At 42.2% G+C, this 17,298-nt stretch overlaps 1 protein-coding gene across 1 annotated transcript in view; it reads left to right on the plus strand.

Moving 5' to 3' along the window:
* Positions 1-17,298, plus strand: part of polo (Serine/threonine-protein kinase polo) — a 290,744-nt gene that overhangs the window by 254,561 nt on the left and 18,885 nt on the right. The window contains exons 7-10 of the mRNA XM_080277925.1: positions 6,255-6,494; positions 12,137-12,290; positions 14,390-14,636; positions 16,600-16,713. Of these exons, the coding sequence (XP_080134051.1) occupies positions 6,255-6,494; positions 12,137-12,290; positions 14,390-14,636; positions 16,600-16,713 (755 nt within the window). The remainder of the gene's footprint in view (positions 1-6,254; positions 6,495-12,136; positions 12,291-14,389; positions 14,637-16,599; positions 16,714-17,298) is intronic.

A 17,298-nucleotide genomic window follows, 5' to 3' on the forward strand; every position in this document is an offset into this window, starting at 1 on the left:
TTTAATATATGGGCATAATTTTCTTTTTCCATTAGAATAGCAGGCGACAAGACTCATATCCATGTATTATGTACCGTACTGATCTTATGTAACATTGATATATATATATACACACACACACACACAGTGTATGTGTATGGGACACAGCCATTCCTGTTTACACGGATTAAGCATGCATACTGTTATGCTAGGTGTTCTTTGGTCGACCTCTCGTCCTTAGAAAATTATCTACTGAGTCGTGGTTCTCTTTTGAGACCAGAACTAGAATACACAACAAGAGGAACAGGGCATAAAAACTCGGCTAACCAACCTTACACGTATATCGCCTTAGTTACAGTCAGTACAGTACAATGACAGTAGTATGCAGAGACAGGTTAAGGGGGACACAATCAGGCTAATAGACTCTGGCCTAGGCTGTTGGGGGTGTGGGTGACTTACAGATGGCACCTGGGCGTGGGAGGTAGCTCGTCAGGCGTGCCTTCCCGTAGGAGGCACGGGACTACTGCTGGGGGCGATGTCGTCCAGACAGGGCTGCTGGTAGGCATGGAGGGAGTCTCTTTCCTGGTGGGGCCTCAACAAGGAAGGCAGCCCTCTTTACTGGGGTCGAACAGGGCCAGCAGGCGGGCTTGCCTCCGTCTGCTCCTGGAGGAGGACTGCCCACGGGTGGGGCTGGGGAGGTCACTACCCGGAGTCCTATGGGTGCCACTGGGTGTCTGGGAGCTGTGGTCTCTGCAGGGTTGGACCGCCGTCAGGAGCTGCCTGCGGCGTCCCTTCCTCATGGAGTCCGTCAGCAGAGGGTATCATCCAGGGGCTGGCTGCAGGGTATGAATCCCCAGGCTCAAGATGGACCCTCACCACAGCTCCTCTAGCTGCAACTCCTCTGGGGGGTTCCACTTGTTGAGAGAGAGAAAGGCATCCCACTCGGCCTCTGGATGGGTGGTGGGCCGAGCCAGGGACTTCCTCCAAGGGGATAGTCACAAGGGCAGTGGACGAAGGGTGTACAGTGGCCTTCCCTTCCTTCCCAGTGCATACAGTGGCCGTCACTGCGGGTCGACAGGCCCTAGAGACAACAGCCGAAGAGAGGACAGTGGCCGTCTCTTCCTTCCCAGTGTGTACAGTGGCCATCACCGTGGTGCTGCTCCCTAAGGAAATGGCAGACGAAGGGCTTACAGTGGCTGTCCCTTCCTTCCCGGTGCATACAGTGGCCATCACCGCGGGTCTGCCTCTCTCTGGGTTACCAGCCGAAGTGCGTACAGTGAAGGTCACTTCCCTCCTGTTGCGTACAGTGACCGTCACCTCGGGGTTGGTCCCAAAAGTGGCTGCAGCCGAAGTGCGTACAGTGGCTGTCACTTCCTTCCCTGTTCATACAGTGGCCATCACCACGGTGCTGCTTGGGACTACCAGGACAAGTCCCACCCTGGTCGTGGCGAGGGCTGGCCCGGCTGTGAGGTGGTCTGCCGGGACTACATTCCTGCTGGTGGCCGTGTTGAGGGGAACAGGGGCGCCGGGTTGTGGGAACCTCGGCCCGTATCACCCGGGCCTTGCGCTCTCCTTATGTACCTCCCCATGGTCTCCTCCTTGGGTGGGTGTGGGGCCATGGGGCATTCCTGGGGTGGGTGTTGTGACACCTCTCCCTGGACTTCCCGTGAGGGTGGGCACTTCACATACCGTTTTGACAGGATGCGTGTCTGTTAAGTTTTGCCTATAGAGGCACTATGGGGAGGCCGTCCGCGCCAGGATTTCTCAGGTAATAAAACTTATCGGGGCCATCCCAGACCTCGTTCTCAGCACCACCAATCCCGCCTCTTACCTCCCTACCCGGAATAATTTCTTCTCTCCCTCGACATGCGTGTACTAGTTGCATTTACTAAATATGCAGAATGCAGATATTTATTGTGTCGCAACTGAAACTTGTTTTTGCGCACAAGTACAAGCGAAGATAGAAACTTTTGTTTTTATAATGCATAGTTTCACCCTAGCACATACGCTAAAGGATATTCACCTTCCTCTTCCATATATGCCTAAGTCTGGTTAACTACGCTTGGTACACGTCGGTAGCAGTAGATGCGACCTCCTTACTCACTGGTGTGTGCCAGGTTTAGAACTCTCACAAGGACCCTCTTACTTCTCATCGAGAAGAACATTATGTTTACAAAACTTATTGTCTGCTGACATGTATTTATGAGATGTGGCGTCAAATAAGTAGTAATGGTGGTTCATTGGGACTTGGGAACGCGGTACTGGTTGTTCAGGTGGTGATCCTGTCGTAATACAGAAATGATTCAACGGCTGGAATGATGGATTTTTCAGCTCAGAGGGATGGCATGCCTGCAGTGTTTCGGTTTACATCGTTACCTACACACACTGCCCTACTCTTTGGTAACCTCCCTGTATCTTGTTATGTTTGCCATTTTAACCCTACTCTTAAAAACTATCTGTACAAGGCGACCTTGATGTTGTCATGCAGCCAGCTCTTCTATCCCCATTATAACCCTATTGGATTGACTTATGCACCTGAGATGTATGTGGCGCATAGGGTGTGTTTGATTCGCAGCCGCCGATGATGTAAATCTTCAGCTCTGCTTATTTTAACACATATATTTGTACATTGCTTTGCAATATAGGCAGCCAGTTTAAATATGGAATAATTTCCGAAGGGAAAGAGATCAAAATTAACATAAAAAGTTTTCCGTTATCAAAGAAAATAAAAGATTAGTTTTATTAAACAGTGAGTGATGTTTGAAGTATATTATCCACCCACGGTGTACATCTACGTCCGCATGCTGCAGTATAATACATGTCCGCAAGACTGCATTTACTTCGGTGACTTCATCGGCGGCCAAGCAGCAGCCGCGAATCAAACACACCCTACTCGCCTTATACATCCCAGGGGCACAGGTCAGTCAAACAGGGTATAACTTAGGTCTGTCTGAATTTCTGATGATTGTGTTTTTCTAATTTTCTATCTATTAACCCATTGCCAGGCACCTCAGTCTCGTAAGGGGTGGCCACAAACAAATCGTCTCAATGTCGCCCTGCCCAATACCATTTCACTCCCTTGCTTCCAGCTCACCCCCTCCCCCCTTTAATATACCTCTCCACTCCATCCCTCTATCTCATCCTCGGCCTCCCCTTCCCTCTCCCCCCTCAACCTCACTCGCATACACTCTCCTCGTTAAGGGGGGTACCTGAAATTATGGTTTGCCGACGGAACGCATTCCTGGTTTGCTGGAACACCCTATCACACACGTTCCTCGAACGCCGCCGACGGTCGGCAAAAATGTAAACAAAGCATACCGCAGGCCGTCCCACCGTCTCACACGAGTTATACGTGCCAGACGCAACATGGCTTTTCTTGAATTTGCTGAGGGGAGAGTGATTGCTGCATTGGTTCTTGCAGTGGTGGCACTTGAGAAGAAAGAAGCGGCGGCGGCCAAAACCACGAGAATGCGGCTGTGGAGCCGCCTTCTCGTGACAAGGGAATGGCCTTATTTTTTAAATGAGGGCAATTTCAGCAGCCCATTTCCATACTATCTGCCCAGATGACATCGTATCTGCATTGTTGAATGAGCGGCAAGATACATACAATACTCTTTCACCCAGCGTGGTGTGCTGTATCCGCTCCCCAATGTAAACCATTGAATTATCGACATCGTTATTTCACCGGAGCACTTTTGTTTCTCCTAATGCTTTCTATCACATCCACATTCACGCCACAGCGCTTCTTCACTTCCTCATTTGTCAGTCTGTCTCTCCAAGTAACTCCACATGCCCCTCGCAAATAACTCATTTCCACTGCTCTCACTCTTGACTTGTGTCCTTCCAACAAGGCCCAAGCTTCACTTCCATACGTTAGAGCTGGTATCACAATAGTCATCCAGTGACCTTTTTACTTCCATGCTCGCTTCCTTGTTCCTTATCACTGCTTTCAAAGAACCAGCAACCGTTCTTCCCTGTTGTACCCTTTCAAGCACTTCACCCTCTAAACTTCCATCCCTACTCATCACATTACCCAAGTACTTAAACGCATTCATTTTCCATTTCCTCCACATCCAGCCTTACTGTACATTCAATGACTTCAGTTCCCACAAAGACCATAACTTTACTCTTCCTTACATTCACCTTTAGATTCCGTTTCTTACTTGCAAATTCATTCACCAAGCCTTGCAGTTCCCCTTCGGCTTCACTTAACAATACAGTACAGAGAGTTTCCAAACGCTGCCCTCTCCTATTTGGGTCGCTACGGCATCCACTGCCCTACTTTGTATCTCATTTATAATCCCAGCCATATACAGACTGAACAACTATGGGGACATGACACATCCCTGTTTCAATCCAACATTCAGATAGAAAAATTCACTCAGTTCGCTATCCACACGCATTGCAGCCTAAGCACCCTCATACATAGTCTTCGCGGCATTCAACAACTTCCCCTCTACTCCATATATCCTTAACACTTTCCACATTCTTTGTCTGTCCACTTTGTTATATGCTTCCTCCAAATCCATGAAAGTCGCACACAACTTCTTTCTCATCTCTAGAGTCTTTTTCACTAAAGACCTAAGAATGTATATCTGGTCTACACAACCTCTTGCCATCCTAATTTTACATACAGCTATTTCATGAATTATGAATGAAAATATATCGTGGTCCATGAATAGGGTCTAGGTAAACACACTTTACTTTTAAGCAGTAGAAGCACCGAACCAAATCAGTTCATCTTCTCTCTTATAGCCTGTTGTATTTTTCTGATTATTTCTGGGGTAGTCAATGAACGTTTCTTGTTAAATCGTTTCCCTGTTGTTTCTAGCTGTTCTGCTGTAACAACTCTTGTTTGATTCATCAGCGTAATGGCGGAAGAGGTCTTCTAACCTAAGTGTTTAACTAAACCCAACCTAATGTAGCTTAACTGTACCTAATAATTTAACCTAACCCACAGTGGGAAATTGAAAAACAAAAACCTTCTCCGGGTGTGCTTAGTTTCTTCCATTGCGCCGAAAAAAAAACACTCGTAGGAACGGCAAGGAACGTGATGAAAACAGGTGGGAAATTTTGAACAAGATAAGGTAATTTACCACCTTGATAATAGTCAGAAAAATACAGAAAACATACTGGAGGAATATGAATTGAATTGGTAAGGTCTTTCTGCTGCTTAAAGTAAAGCGTACATTTTCCTGGGGTCCGCTTATAGTAAAGCGATCATTGACCTAGGGTCTGTATTCTTATGAATGGTTCATAGCTAATAGATAATGAAATTTGGCATGTGGTTACCACAGACTTTTGTTGTCGAATTTCCCCTTCCCCATTCCAAATCTGTGTTTACTATTTACCGTCCAGCGTTCGCGAATGAGATGGGGTGGTTTGGTCAGTTCTTCTGTGCCTAAGCCAAAGGGTGAGAATCTGCATTTTCTGATTAGCAAACTCAAGTCATACAGTCCTAGCAGCTGTCATTCATATCATTTATAAGTAAGAGGTGTATCATTAACAGGAGGTCAAAAGTAGCTGACTATATTTTATTCACCTAAAGAAAATTTTCCCCATTCAACGCATTTGCATAGGGATGACTTCCAAGAATAAAGATGTGGAGAGAAGAGAGGGCCACCGCCGAGCAGTGACCTGATAAACTTGCTTGTATCATGAACCACGGTAGTGGTCAACCAGGAATTTGCTGAAAACCCTAACTGAACAGTCACCCAAAAACAGTCATAGGAAGCAAATTTATTCTTGAAACAACATCCAGAGGGTTCCTTTTCAGTAGTTTAAGTCAGCCAAGCATTGATAATGTGGAAAAGAAATGTAATAAGAAAGTATGGTAAATCCGAAGTTTGCCAGTTTATTCATATTATTATTATATTATTGTTTCACAGGTCTATAAGTCTGTTCAGTATTTGGGGATAAAAACTAGCCAGTCGTACTTAATGGGTCACCGTATGTGTCCCTGACCTAATTTAAAACACCTAATCGAAAGATGATCATCCACTTTCCATTCCTCTACACCATTGCAAGCATGTGAGAAGCCATTCAAGCACGGAATTGCCTTCAAGTATCAATAATGCGCCGTTAACAGCTTGACTGTATTAAATTTTATGAATCACTACTGTGGTTCTTGATACATGAATGATAAATAAAGTAAGCAAACTAGGTAAACACAGGGAAAAGTCAAAGGTCTGTTACTTAGGAAAAGTTGTGTTCGAAGTGATAAAATACAGAAAATATAGACTTCATTGTAATGCTGTATTTTATTATTGTTTCAGATGGCTCTCCAGTGAAAGTTATCAACAAAGATGGTAGTAAGAAGGAAGGTTTAGCAACGAAGGTTCCTTCCACTAGTGGTACCACTGCAAGGCAGCAGCAGCAACAGCAGGATAGTCAACAGGCAGGAGCACAGCCACCCAAGTCAGATGAACCTTCAGATTGTTACCTCAAAGATTTGTACACCCAGATTTCCTCTGTTGTTTTGTCCAAGCCAGATGAAAAGGAGAATATAAATGAAGGTATGTAAAGTTGGTTCTGTACAGCTAATGTATTCATCACCAAAGTACTGAGCTCATGTTTTAGGAGGGGGGAGGGGGGGGGAAGTAAATTAATATTTTTACGTGTATTTACGTGAGGAGTTGCTGAAACTAGATTACCAACAAGTTAATGGGTGATTTTTATGTACAATTTATAGATTTGCACTTACTGACATACATGGGTGATAGACTAATATTCTAGTACAAACCTTAGGTGTATTGCATACAGTGGCCTTTACTGTATAGGTCAGCCTTGTTTATTTGATCGCTACTTTTCATGTTGCATGATTGTGGCATCTTCATCATCCTTGAGAGTCATCCTTAGAACCTCAGTTAATTTTTTGAGTAGTCTCCCTGCAGGGGCTTTCCAAATTAACATCTTTACAGTGTTTCGTTCAGTTAAGTTTACACTTTATCTCTCTTTTGAAACCATCCTGGCTTACCCATACACAAAATTACTTAAATGCTGAACATCCAAGCATCATCATACTTCTGCGCAATGTTCTGTCCTTCAGTGTGACATTATTATACTGTCCATAACTTTCATTTTACTTTTTACAAACCTATAAAATAGCCCTGGTTCTTTATTACATTTTGGTACACTATCTTTTTTGTATTTCCTTTCGTCCTCTCTCCGCATGCTTACATTCAGTAAAACCTCAGTATAACGGACTTCAGTAGACCAGAATTAGCTTTTATCGGACTCGAGGAGCTACCAGACTAAATTCCTATACTGTATATCGGAAAAAGACCAGTAAAGCCACTGACCACTTCAGCTATGTTCATCACGATAAGTTAAATAAAATACATATTTATCAGTGTACAGACTAATGTCTGATATATCAGAAAAAGTCAGGATTAGCAGGGGGAAGTCCGGATGTTGCTTTTATCGGAACTTCACATTTTTCAGAATGGTTTGGGCCCCAATTAGTTCGTTATAGTGAGGTATTACTGTATTCATTTCTTACCTGCATATATTCCTCTCAAGCCCTATCGCTATACAGTAAACCTTCGATGTAACAAACTAATTGGGCAGAGGGGTGTCGTTACATCCGAAAGTTTGCTATATCCGACGGTCGTTATTAACCGAGGGATTACTGACCCAAGGTCACTATATCCATGGAGTCGTTCAGTCCTGCCTGCGCAACCACAACTTTATGAAGTTTCACATGGAGAATTCAGTGGTTTATGTAGTTATACAGTAAATACCATCCTTTATGAAATTGTACATATAAATACTATGCCCATAATGTAATTTAGTACAGTACATCCTTGAAAAATGTGCATTTGACTTGTGCAATTCGCCAGCTATGCGGGCACCATTCCCAAAAATACAATTAAATAATTTTCATATTATGCGCTTATTTTTAAATTGTGCGGTCACGTCTGGGAAGAGTGAGCCGTTCCAACTACTTTCCGTAGTACGAGGCGAATGGAATGCGTAAGGTGACCAGACAGTTCGGTATTTCATTTTGTTTGGATTATTCATAACGTTACTGATTTATCATAATTTCATAAAAGAAGGTCATGTTATAACTAATATAATAGTAATTTTCTTAAAGTGGGAAATTTAAGATAACATGCACAAACAGTGGGATATTTTAGATACGATAGACCCTTCTTATCCGTGGATTTAAGTTTCCGAAGATCAAACTTATTTTAACCCTTTGAGATTCCGAGGACGCGATTTCGCGTCATCGTAAATCCAACCGTTGAGATTCTGATGACTCAAATTGAAGTCATATGAAACAACATTTGTTTTTTGCATGTTTTCCATATCCTGTCTGGGCCTGTTCTACATACACGATCCTGTTTATCCTTTTCCAACTATTTAGTTTTACACTGACAAGTACATCAGAGAGATATGCATAGTAAATTCGCTTTTACCATGAATAATATCAGTATTACCAGCATGGATATTTGCCTGTGTGACAGTGAGAGCTTTCACTTTTCTCTGTGAAAACTAACGTAAATTGCCATAACCTATATATCAATGGAAAGGTAATTTACTGTAGATTGACATGGTGCAATCAAATTTCATGTAACTCTAATACTTTTTTTTTTACAAATATTTTTCTATGGAAGGGTGTGTGATTTTTCCTTTTCGGCTGACTTCTACTCGTCCTATTGGCCTTTTAGCTACGGTATTTACCTTTTTCAACCATACTGCGATAAAGAGCAACTATTCAGCTTTAAAATTGTACCACATTCACTAGTCTACCATAAGAAGTTACTGTACAGTGGCCGATTAAGTACAAATATTGCTGCACAACGGTGCACTGTATGTGCGCCAGGCTGAATCTGGCACAGACACAATTGGCGGAGGGCCGAAAATCTCAAAGGGTTAATACTGTACTATACACTGTAACCTAATTTGAAATTGGCACGCAACTCTCACTTCTTTTGTAGCTACAGTTAGCATACCTGCACCCACGGACATTCCTGCCACTCCGCCACTCGTATTGTAAACACCAATCAGTTCATTACGTCATCATCGCCCACCTCGTGTTTACAACTCTACCGTACTTCAATGTGTAAGTGAAAAGTGGCTCCCAAGGAACAAGTAAAGGATAAAAGCAATCCTTCTAAGCCAAAGAGAGAGCATAAGGTGTTATCTGGCGTCCTGTTGGAAGGGTCAGACTAGTCTCACAGCTTACCTACGGTGCTGCCACACATCTCGTCGCCTCACCACATTAGCACTGTAGGAACTGCACTACAGTCATCGTTGTCATCATACAGCAATCATCGTCATCAATACAACAATCATCATCGTCGTACAGCAATCATCATCATTGTATGAAGGTTATGAAGCGAACACACAGTCTTTTGGTGAGTGTTAATATGTATATGTAATATTCAAACCATGTATTTATTTTTTCAGGGACATGCTTAGCTTATGTGCAAATAATATGCCATTTTGTGATGATGACTTGAGTATCCGCAGAATTTGCCTGCCGCAGGGGTCTCTGGAACCTAACCCCCGCGGATAACTAGGGTTTACTGTACAATTAAAAAAGCGGGATAGACTTCAAAATAGCAGGTGGGACTGTCCCACCTAAAAGCAGGACTCAGGTCACCTTAGTCTAGGTGTCCCGACTCCCACTTAGTATTCAAACATTCTCGCACTGTTCGGGTCTACCAGGCATGATTCACATGTTGTACGTATATTCACTGAATCGTGAATTCTTACCATGGCACCACCACCTGCAAAGAAGAACAAGAAGATTAATTTAGATACTAAACTGAAGGGTATAGAAATGAAGAAAGCAGGAAAAAGAAATTGTGATATCAGTCGGGAGTTTGGCTTGGGTGAGTCAACCATAAGGCTGATTTTAAAGAATGCTGATAAACACAAGTTAATTTTTTGTAACACGAATGCAACATGGCTTTTTTTTTTGTGTGTGTGTGTGTGTGTAACAAATATACATGAATGCAACAATTGATTTTTTTAAAATTTTTCTATGGTTAACCTTTTGTAACAAATATACTACTATACAAGTCTGTAAAATGTGTGTGTGTAAATAAAAAGATGAGTAAAATGCGGTGAAAATGTGCTGACTGAGGAGGATGTTGACCATGTTCTATATTGCATTGTTTATAGTATTTGAATTATGTGCATTTTCAAAAATGCAGTGCGCATTGTCAACCATATTTGCGCAAACTGAAGGTCCAAGTGTACTGTTACAGTACACTTACCATGCCAGGGAGCGAACTTCTGGCGGATTTAGCAACCAAAGGTTGTATATCCGGTGGAAGTTCGCCCTGGAAATGGTGGGTCGTTATATCCGAAGTTCACTATAAAAAGGTTCGTTATATCGAGGGTTTACTGTACCTTCTTCAGTTTATTCCATGCTCTGTTTCTTGCTTCAAATGCCATTTTACACCTATTAAACCATTTTTTCTTCCTTACCGTTGCTGTCGAGAATTTTGGGACATATTTACTAATTCCTGTTTTGTATATATACTTTTACCAGAAACTCATATTTCTGATCAGCATTTGCAATTACATTAATTTTGTTCCACTTTACACTTCAGAAAAAGTTCCTTAGGGAGCAAAGTCTGTGTTTTTCATCTCTTTCTCCTTTCCTTACTCCCACCACTTCCATCTCAATAAGCAGATGAAGGGGCATTGGTACATTATGTTCTTCACATCATTTAGGTCCTTTGTGAATACCAAGTCCAACCTTTATGATCATCATCTCCTCCAATTCTTGTATTTTCTTTAATGAATTAACATGTTTTCCATCAATATATTTACCCTTGATTCCTCATTGTTCCCAGCATCCATAATTTCCCCTTTATCTTCTCTACAGTTCAAGTCCCCCATGATTATTATTATGTTTCTTCATCCAGTTCACATCTTTATGACGGATTCTCCAGTCAACTCTTCATAATCATCTTTTGTTCATAACCTGGCTTGGGGGGACGTATAATACTATTACATCTCTTTTTTTCTCCATAGCAGTCCTCTATTTCCATTCCCAAAAGTTCAGCCATGGTTTTTTCGGTTTCTGTCTTTTTTGTTCTTAAGTCAGTGTGGGTTAGAATCATCACCCCCCCCCCAAACTTCCCTTCTCTGTCCTTCCTCCACACATTATAGTTGTTCCATCCAAAAATTTTGTATCAGTATCCCGGGGTAATTTGGTCTCCATCCATCCATCATCCAATCCTATGTTGTCCCATGAGGAGCATAGGAGCCCGGGGCTAGGCAAGTAGGTCGTGACATTAAGATGACGAGTGACCAGCATCACTCATCCCCGAGTGGCATTACATGAGCAATAAACCCCAACCAACCCATGGAGATAAACCTGCCCTGACACAATCCAATTGGAGCACCTTAATTGCTCACTAAACCACCAGGCACCAAAATTTGGTTATATAGTTACCACCCAGCATAGTAAATGGTTTCCTGGTGTACAGGAAACCATTTGGCTCATGACTCAGGGTAGAGTCACCCATAGGCTGAAGGAAGTGGAAAGAATGAAGGAAAGAAAGACGAAAGAGGGAGTGTAAAGTCAAGTATAGGCAGAAGGAAAAGGAAAGAATGAAGGAACTAAAGACAGAAGAGGAAGGAAAGAATAGAGGAAAGGGCAGACACCCAAAGCAACACTACATTGAGTGAGTGGATGGTGGGTGCCCCCACCTACTACAAAATTTGGTCTCCACCAAGCAAATAATTTTAGGTTTCTTTTAATTTATGTATATAGTCTCCAGTTTCCCCTTTCTTAGATAATAATCCGTCTTCATTACTATACATGAGTTTTATATTTACTGCCCCAGTTTTGTCTTTACTCATTCTTCTCTTTTTCATATTGACAACTATCCCCCTTGTTTCTTTCACTTCTGGTTCCTCACATACCACTTCCTTACTTTCATATCCATCACTCACCAAAAAGAATTCTTACATTCTTCCTCTGTCTTCCTGTCATTTTTTTCCTTGTTCCTTCAAATATTTTAAAACTCTTGTGTTCACATGTTTATGTCTTTGTGCATGGTGTGTGTGTGTTTTTTTTTTTTTGTTTTTTTTACACTTAAGAAATAGTTTAAAATTTACTGACATGATAGGTCTTGATCAGATGCATGTAATCAGTGTAACCAATAATTTTGGATATCTCATAACTCAGAGGAGAGTGAAGACCCAGCAGCAGTGCCCATGATCTGGGTGAGCAAGTGGGTGGACTACAGTGACAAGTACGGTCTTGGCTATCAGTTGTGTGATGACTCTATTGGTGTCCTCTTCAACGACTTCACTAAACTGCTGCTCCTCGCTGATGGAGAGTAAGTTTCTTAGTTAATGTAAGCCTTACAACCATGTCTCGCTGCTCAGAATGCTTGTTTCAGTGTTGACCATCAATGAAATGCATAAATGACAGTTCATCAGTTAGAGAAAGGGTAGAGTGGATGGTGGTGGAGAGTGTACAGTACATGTCATCTGTGATGATCACAGTGGCACAAGGTCAGTATTGTACCGTCAGCTCACCTTTGCTACAGCTGACATCATGAACAGAGTTATGGAAATCTGTGTTATGGTAGATACAGAGTCTATGGGAAGAATGACTTATGGTTGACACCCTCCCTAGAGTCAACCCTAATGACCGCCAAATCTGTCCACATTACCTTAGAGTGTACCAATGTTAAACACTGTTAAAAACACACCATACTGTAACTGACCTGAAGAATGGAGGCAGTCCTCACCATTACATGGACTACAATATCACCCACACCATCACAGCACAGTATCATTTAGGTCAGTGGTACAAACCTCATTATGTGTTTACACCCATCGATTCCAGAATCTTTTCTTGCACCTCTTGCCAGGAATCAGTTGTATAATGGACTCAAAATACAGTCAGCCATGGGGGACACATGCGGTTGCCATGAATTTTAACTTAATGATTTTGTAAGTGAGCTGGATGGCATGTTTTGCACTGCCAGAAATGACATTTCACATCCCATTTGGTGCCCATACCCAGGTTAAGAACTGATCTAGATCAGTACCTCACACTATCATCAGTACCTTCACCATCCACTCCTTCATCCCACACTATTGAGTCTCTGAGCTGTCACATGGCCTGTGTTGTGATTGATGTAACTGAATTCTGGTAACTTTTAGGACCTAAACAAGTACCTTCCTTGTTACAGGCAGTCAGCATTATGGAAGTGTATATTATAAGCAAGCTGACTGCATTTGCATTAGATAACAATTAGGGAAAGCCGGTGTTTTCTTGCTAGTATTAGTTGATGAGAAGCAGTAAGGCACAGCCCTTTCTGATGGAGTAATCTAGTTCTGCAGTGAATACGTGGGGTCATTTATATAGCGGACACTGGTGGAACGATAATCTGTACAGTACTCTGTAAATGATAACTACTTCGATGGCTGAGTGGTTAGCATTGCTAGCTAGGAGCCTGCATGCCCAGCAGTGCCTGGTTTTGAATCCTGGTGCAGGCAGCTGGAGACACTTGATGCAGACATCCATCCACTCTTTAAGAGTTGGTAAGTAAAAAGAATACTTAGAATAACAAGTGGCCAGCCATTCCAGGATAATCTGAGAATAAAAACTCAAAGGTCTATCTATCCATCCATCATCCAATCCTGCATTGCCCCATGAGGAGTGTAGGAGCCTGGGGCTAGGCAGTAGGTCCCGACATTTAAGATGAGAGCGACAAACCTCACTCATCCCTGAGTGGCATTACATGAGCAATCAAGCCCAACCATCCCTTGGATATAAACCTTCACTGGTTCAATCCGATTGGAGCGAAATAATTACCCACTAAACCACCAGGTGCCAAAATTTGGTTATATGGTTACCACCCAGCATAGTAAATGGTTTCCTGTACACCAGGAAACCATTTACTACGCATTCTTGTCATTATTATGCTGGGGGGGAGGGGAGGGGGGCAAAAAATTAAAAATCGTTATCACACACCTGAGGTGGTTTCTGCCAACAATGATGGTGCAAAATCTGTGGTTTCTGATGGTCTTGAGGGATTCAAAATTGAAGCTTTAATTGAGGAGTTAATCTCAGATTGCAGAGACCACTAATTCTCCACCCCCTAACCTCAGGACCCCTTACCTCAAGCCCATCTCAGGTCTCTATATGGTACATACTTCTTTAGTGTCATTTTCATCATTTTCTATTAACCTAACCATGCCTATGTGTGTCTTTAATACTTACCGTGACAATATGTATGTATTTAGTGGATCTTAACTGTTGTAAGTTGGAAAATTTGGGTTTACAATTGCAGTGCCTGGTACCAATTAGGATAAATGCCACAGGTTCTTTGCTTTCGTTATCATGCAATTTCGTTATCACACACTAGGCACAGTACCAATTATGTATTATAAGCACGGGATCATTGCATTTTTTTTCTTACAGAAATATCCACTACATCGAGAGAAATAATGCAGAGCACTACCACCAGTTGAAGAACTACCCTGCACCACTGAACAAGAAAGTAACACTACTGAGATACTTCCGTAACTACATGAATGAGCACCTGCTTAAGGCAGCTGCTTCCATGTGTCCTCGTGAGGGTGATGAACTGGCCCGTATACCCTCCTTGAGAACATACTTTAGGACTCGCTCTGCCATCATCCTGCACCTCACTAATGGCACATTACAGGTCAGTTCATAATTTATCTGCTTTTTTTCATGCACTGAGAATAAATGTTGTCATCCTGATTGTTGCTTTTATACTTCTGCCATCAAGAGCATGTATAATATAGAGAAACTGGAGAGAATGTTGTAAAGAGGGTAAGTGTAAAAAAGAGCTGGAGAGGAAAATGGCTCGAGGAATAAAAGTGATCAGTACAATGAAGGTCTTATTATGAAGCAGAAACTTAGCAAGGAGACTGCAAGATGGTTACTTAAAGGTGTGTTAGTGGCCACATTAACTTTGATAATGCTTGATCGTTCTATCATCATCATCATCGAGACTTTTCCCTCCTTAAGGTGGGTTAAGGTAGGGTCCAGAGAGCCAGAAAAAATCAATAGAATGAGATACTAACCATTGTTTGGCCATGCGTATGTGCCATACTCCCATTCACTCACTGTTCAAGGCTCCAGAATCTTGGCTTCACCTGATGGGTCAAAGACATTTGTAGCTTCACACAGTGGTGTCTTTCTCCAGCACCAGTCATAGCTGTGCAGCCGTATTATGTTCCTAACAGTTCCATTTATTTTAATGTGAGAAATGGGACTTAAGGAATATAATAGGATTGCAAAGCTGTGATGGGTGTTGGAGAGGGACACCTTCCACTGATGGCAGCGATAAAACTGGGCAGTGGAACTGCCTGGTTATACATTATCTGTTAAATAATTTGAAGTGCATCTGTCAAAAAAATGCCAAATATATTTGTATTGGTTTGAGATGGAGGCAGGATTCTGGGAGCCTGAATGGTAAGTAACTTAGTGTATGGCCCATTTCACTGTGCATTCTGTTGATAGTTCTTCCTCTATTGTCCTCTGTTGTACTCTGCTTTTTCCTTGTTTTCTGAATCCTCCCCCACTCTAGCAGAGGCCAGGATGGTGGTCATTATAATGAATATCCTTTGTGCAGTAGTTGTTACAATAGGCAAGAGCCAGAATCAAAGACACTTAAAAATTAGTAGACCATGCAATGTGTTTTAGTAAAGTTCATGTAGAAGCTAACATATACAGTAGTTGTTTAAGTAGTAATCGCAGTTGAAGAAAATCAACCTCTCCCCCTTTAAAAAACCTGGATATTTTTTGTAGGTGCAGAAGAATTAATGGTTTGTCATTGTACTTGGTGAAGTAAAGGTATGTTATCAGTGCACCTGTACAGTTACATACCAGTATCTGATATCCATCTCATGGAAGAGTGCTTATATGCATAAAGACCTCTTATGAAGAAGCAAGAGACTAAAAACAAGGTAACAGCCATTACAGACCAAATTTGGTGGGGTTGATAAAGTTCATGAGCTACTATTAGAACACTTGGTAGTCATTGCAGAGTAAGATAGGAGGTCACCTCCAGCTACCATTAAAGCTAAAGCATTTCCCCTTACTACTACCATATTTAAGTGGCCTCTAATAACCAGTGGTTTATTGAAAATCACATTATTTTTGCACTCTTGTGAATAATCTTTGATGCCAGAAGTTTATAACAGACTTGCTACATTAAATGGGGGAGGCGGTGGCTCAGTCGGTAGAGAGTTGGTCTGCAGTCCTAACGGACCCGGGTTCAAATCCCGCTGGGGCAGGGAACAGTTTAAGGATTTGAATTTCATATCAGACTTTACTGATCTACCAGAAGACCCGCCGACATGTCATAAAAATACCCCCGTTAATACCAATACAGTAGTCCTGTATAAGACAGCCCTGGCATGTATTCAGTATGGACGGTGGGTGTTAGTGCCGAAGTGGTGACATGTAGAGGTGTGCGGTACATAGGAGGACTACTGGGCCCTGAAAGCAGGCTGTGAAGCCTATGCCCAGAGTCGGTCACTTAAAAAGAAAAAAATACGCATATGTGTGCTGTCCCATATTTTCACATAACCGACAACACAGGATAGCTTTAAGTCTGTGATGTGTAATGACAAATTTATGACATCATGTCTTTTCAGATCAACTTCTTTGAAGACCACACAAAGATTATTCTTTGTCCTTTGATGGGTGCTGTCACTTACATCGATGAGAAGAGGAACTTCAAAACATACAGACTGGCAAGTCTGGAGAAGGTAAAAGAACATGTTTTGAAATGTGGAACCTGCATTCTGGGGTATCAGTGAATGTGTGGCCCACATCACTACAGTATATGTTTGAGCAGTTCTTTCAGTATGTGTTAATCCTTTCACAGTCATGTGGTAAAGTGATTTCTAAAGTCATCTGGCTATGCTGATGCTGGTGGTGGTTTTCAGATTCTTAAAATGGTACTGCAAACTCTCAATTATACGGCGTAATTCTGCCAACCCACACACCAGATGTTACTGTACTTCCAGTCAGCTGTCCATTTGGCATCAAGTCAGATAATGTGTTTCTGTCCATCTTGAGCCTCTGTCCTAAAAACTTTCCTACAATATTATCTTTGAGTAAATTTTAAATTAAGCATGAAATACAATACAGTACATACAGTACAGTACAGTAATCTATCCATCCATCCATCATCCAATCCTACATTGCTCCATGAGGAGCATAGGAGTCCGGGGCTAAGCAGTCGGTCCCGACATTTAAGATGAGAGTGACCAGCCTCACTCATCCCTGAGTGGCATTACATGAGCAATCAACCCCAACCATCCCTTGGATATAAACCTTCACTGGCTCAA

This window comes from Coenobita brevimanus, chromosome 71 (genome assembly GCF_032717465.1).
Source record: "Coenobita brevimanus isolate Jiangsu-jjx chromosome 71, ASM3271746v2, whole genome shotgun sequence".
NCBI classification, from domain to species: Eukaryota; Metazoa; Arthropoda; class Malacostraca; order Decapoda; family Coenobitidae; genus Coenobita; species Coenobita brevimanus.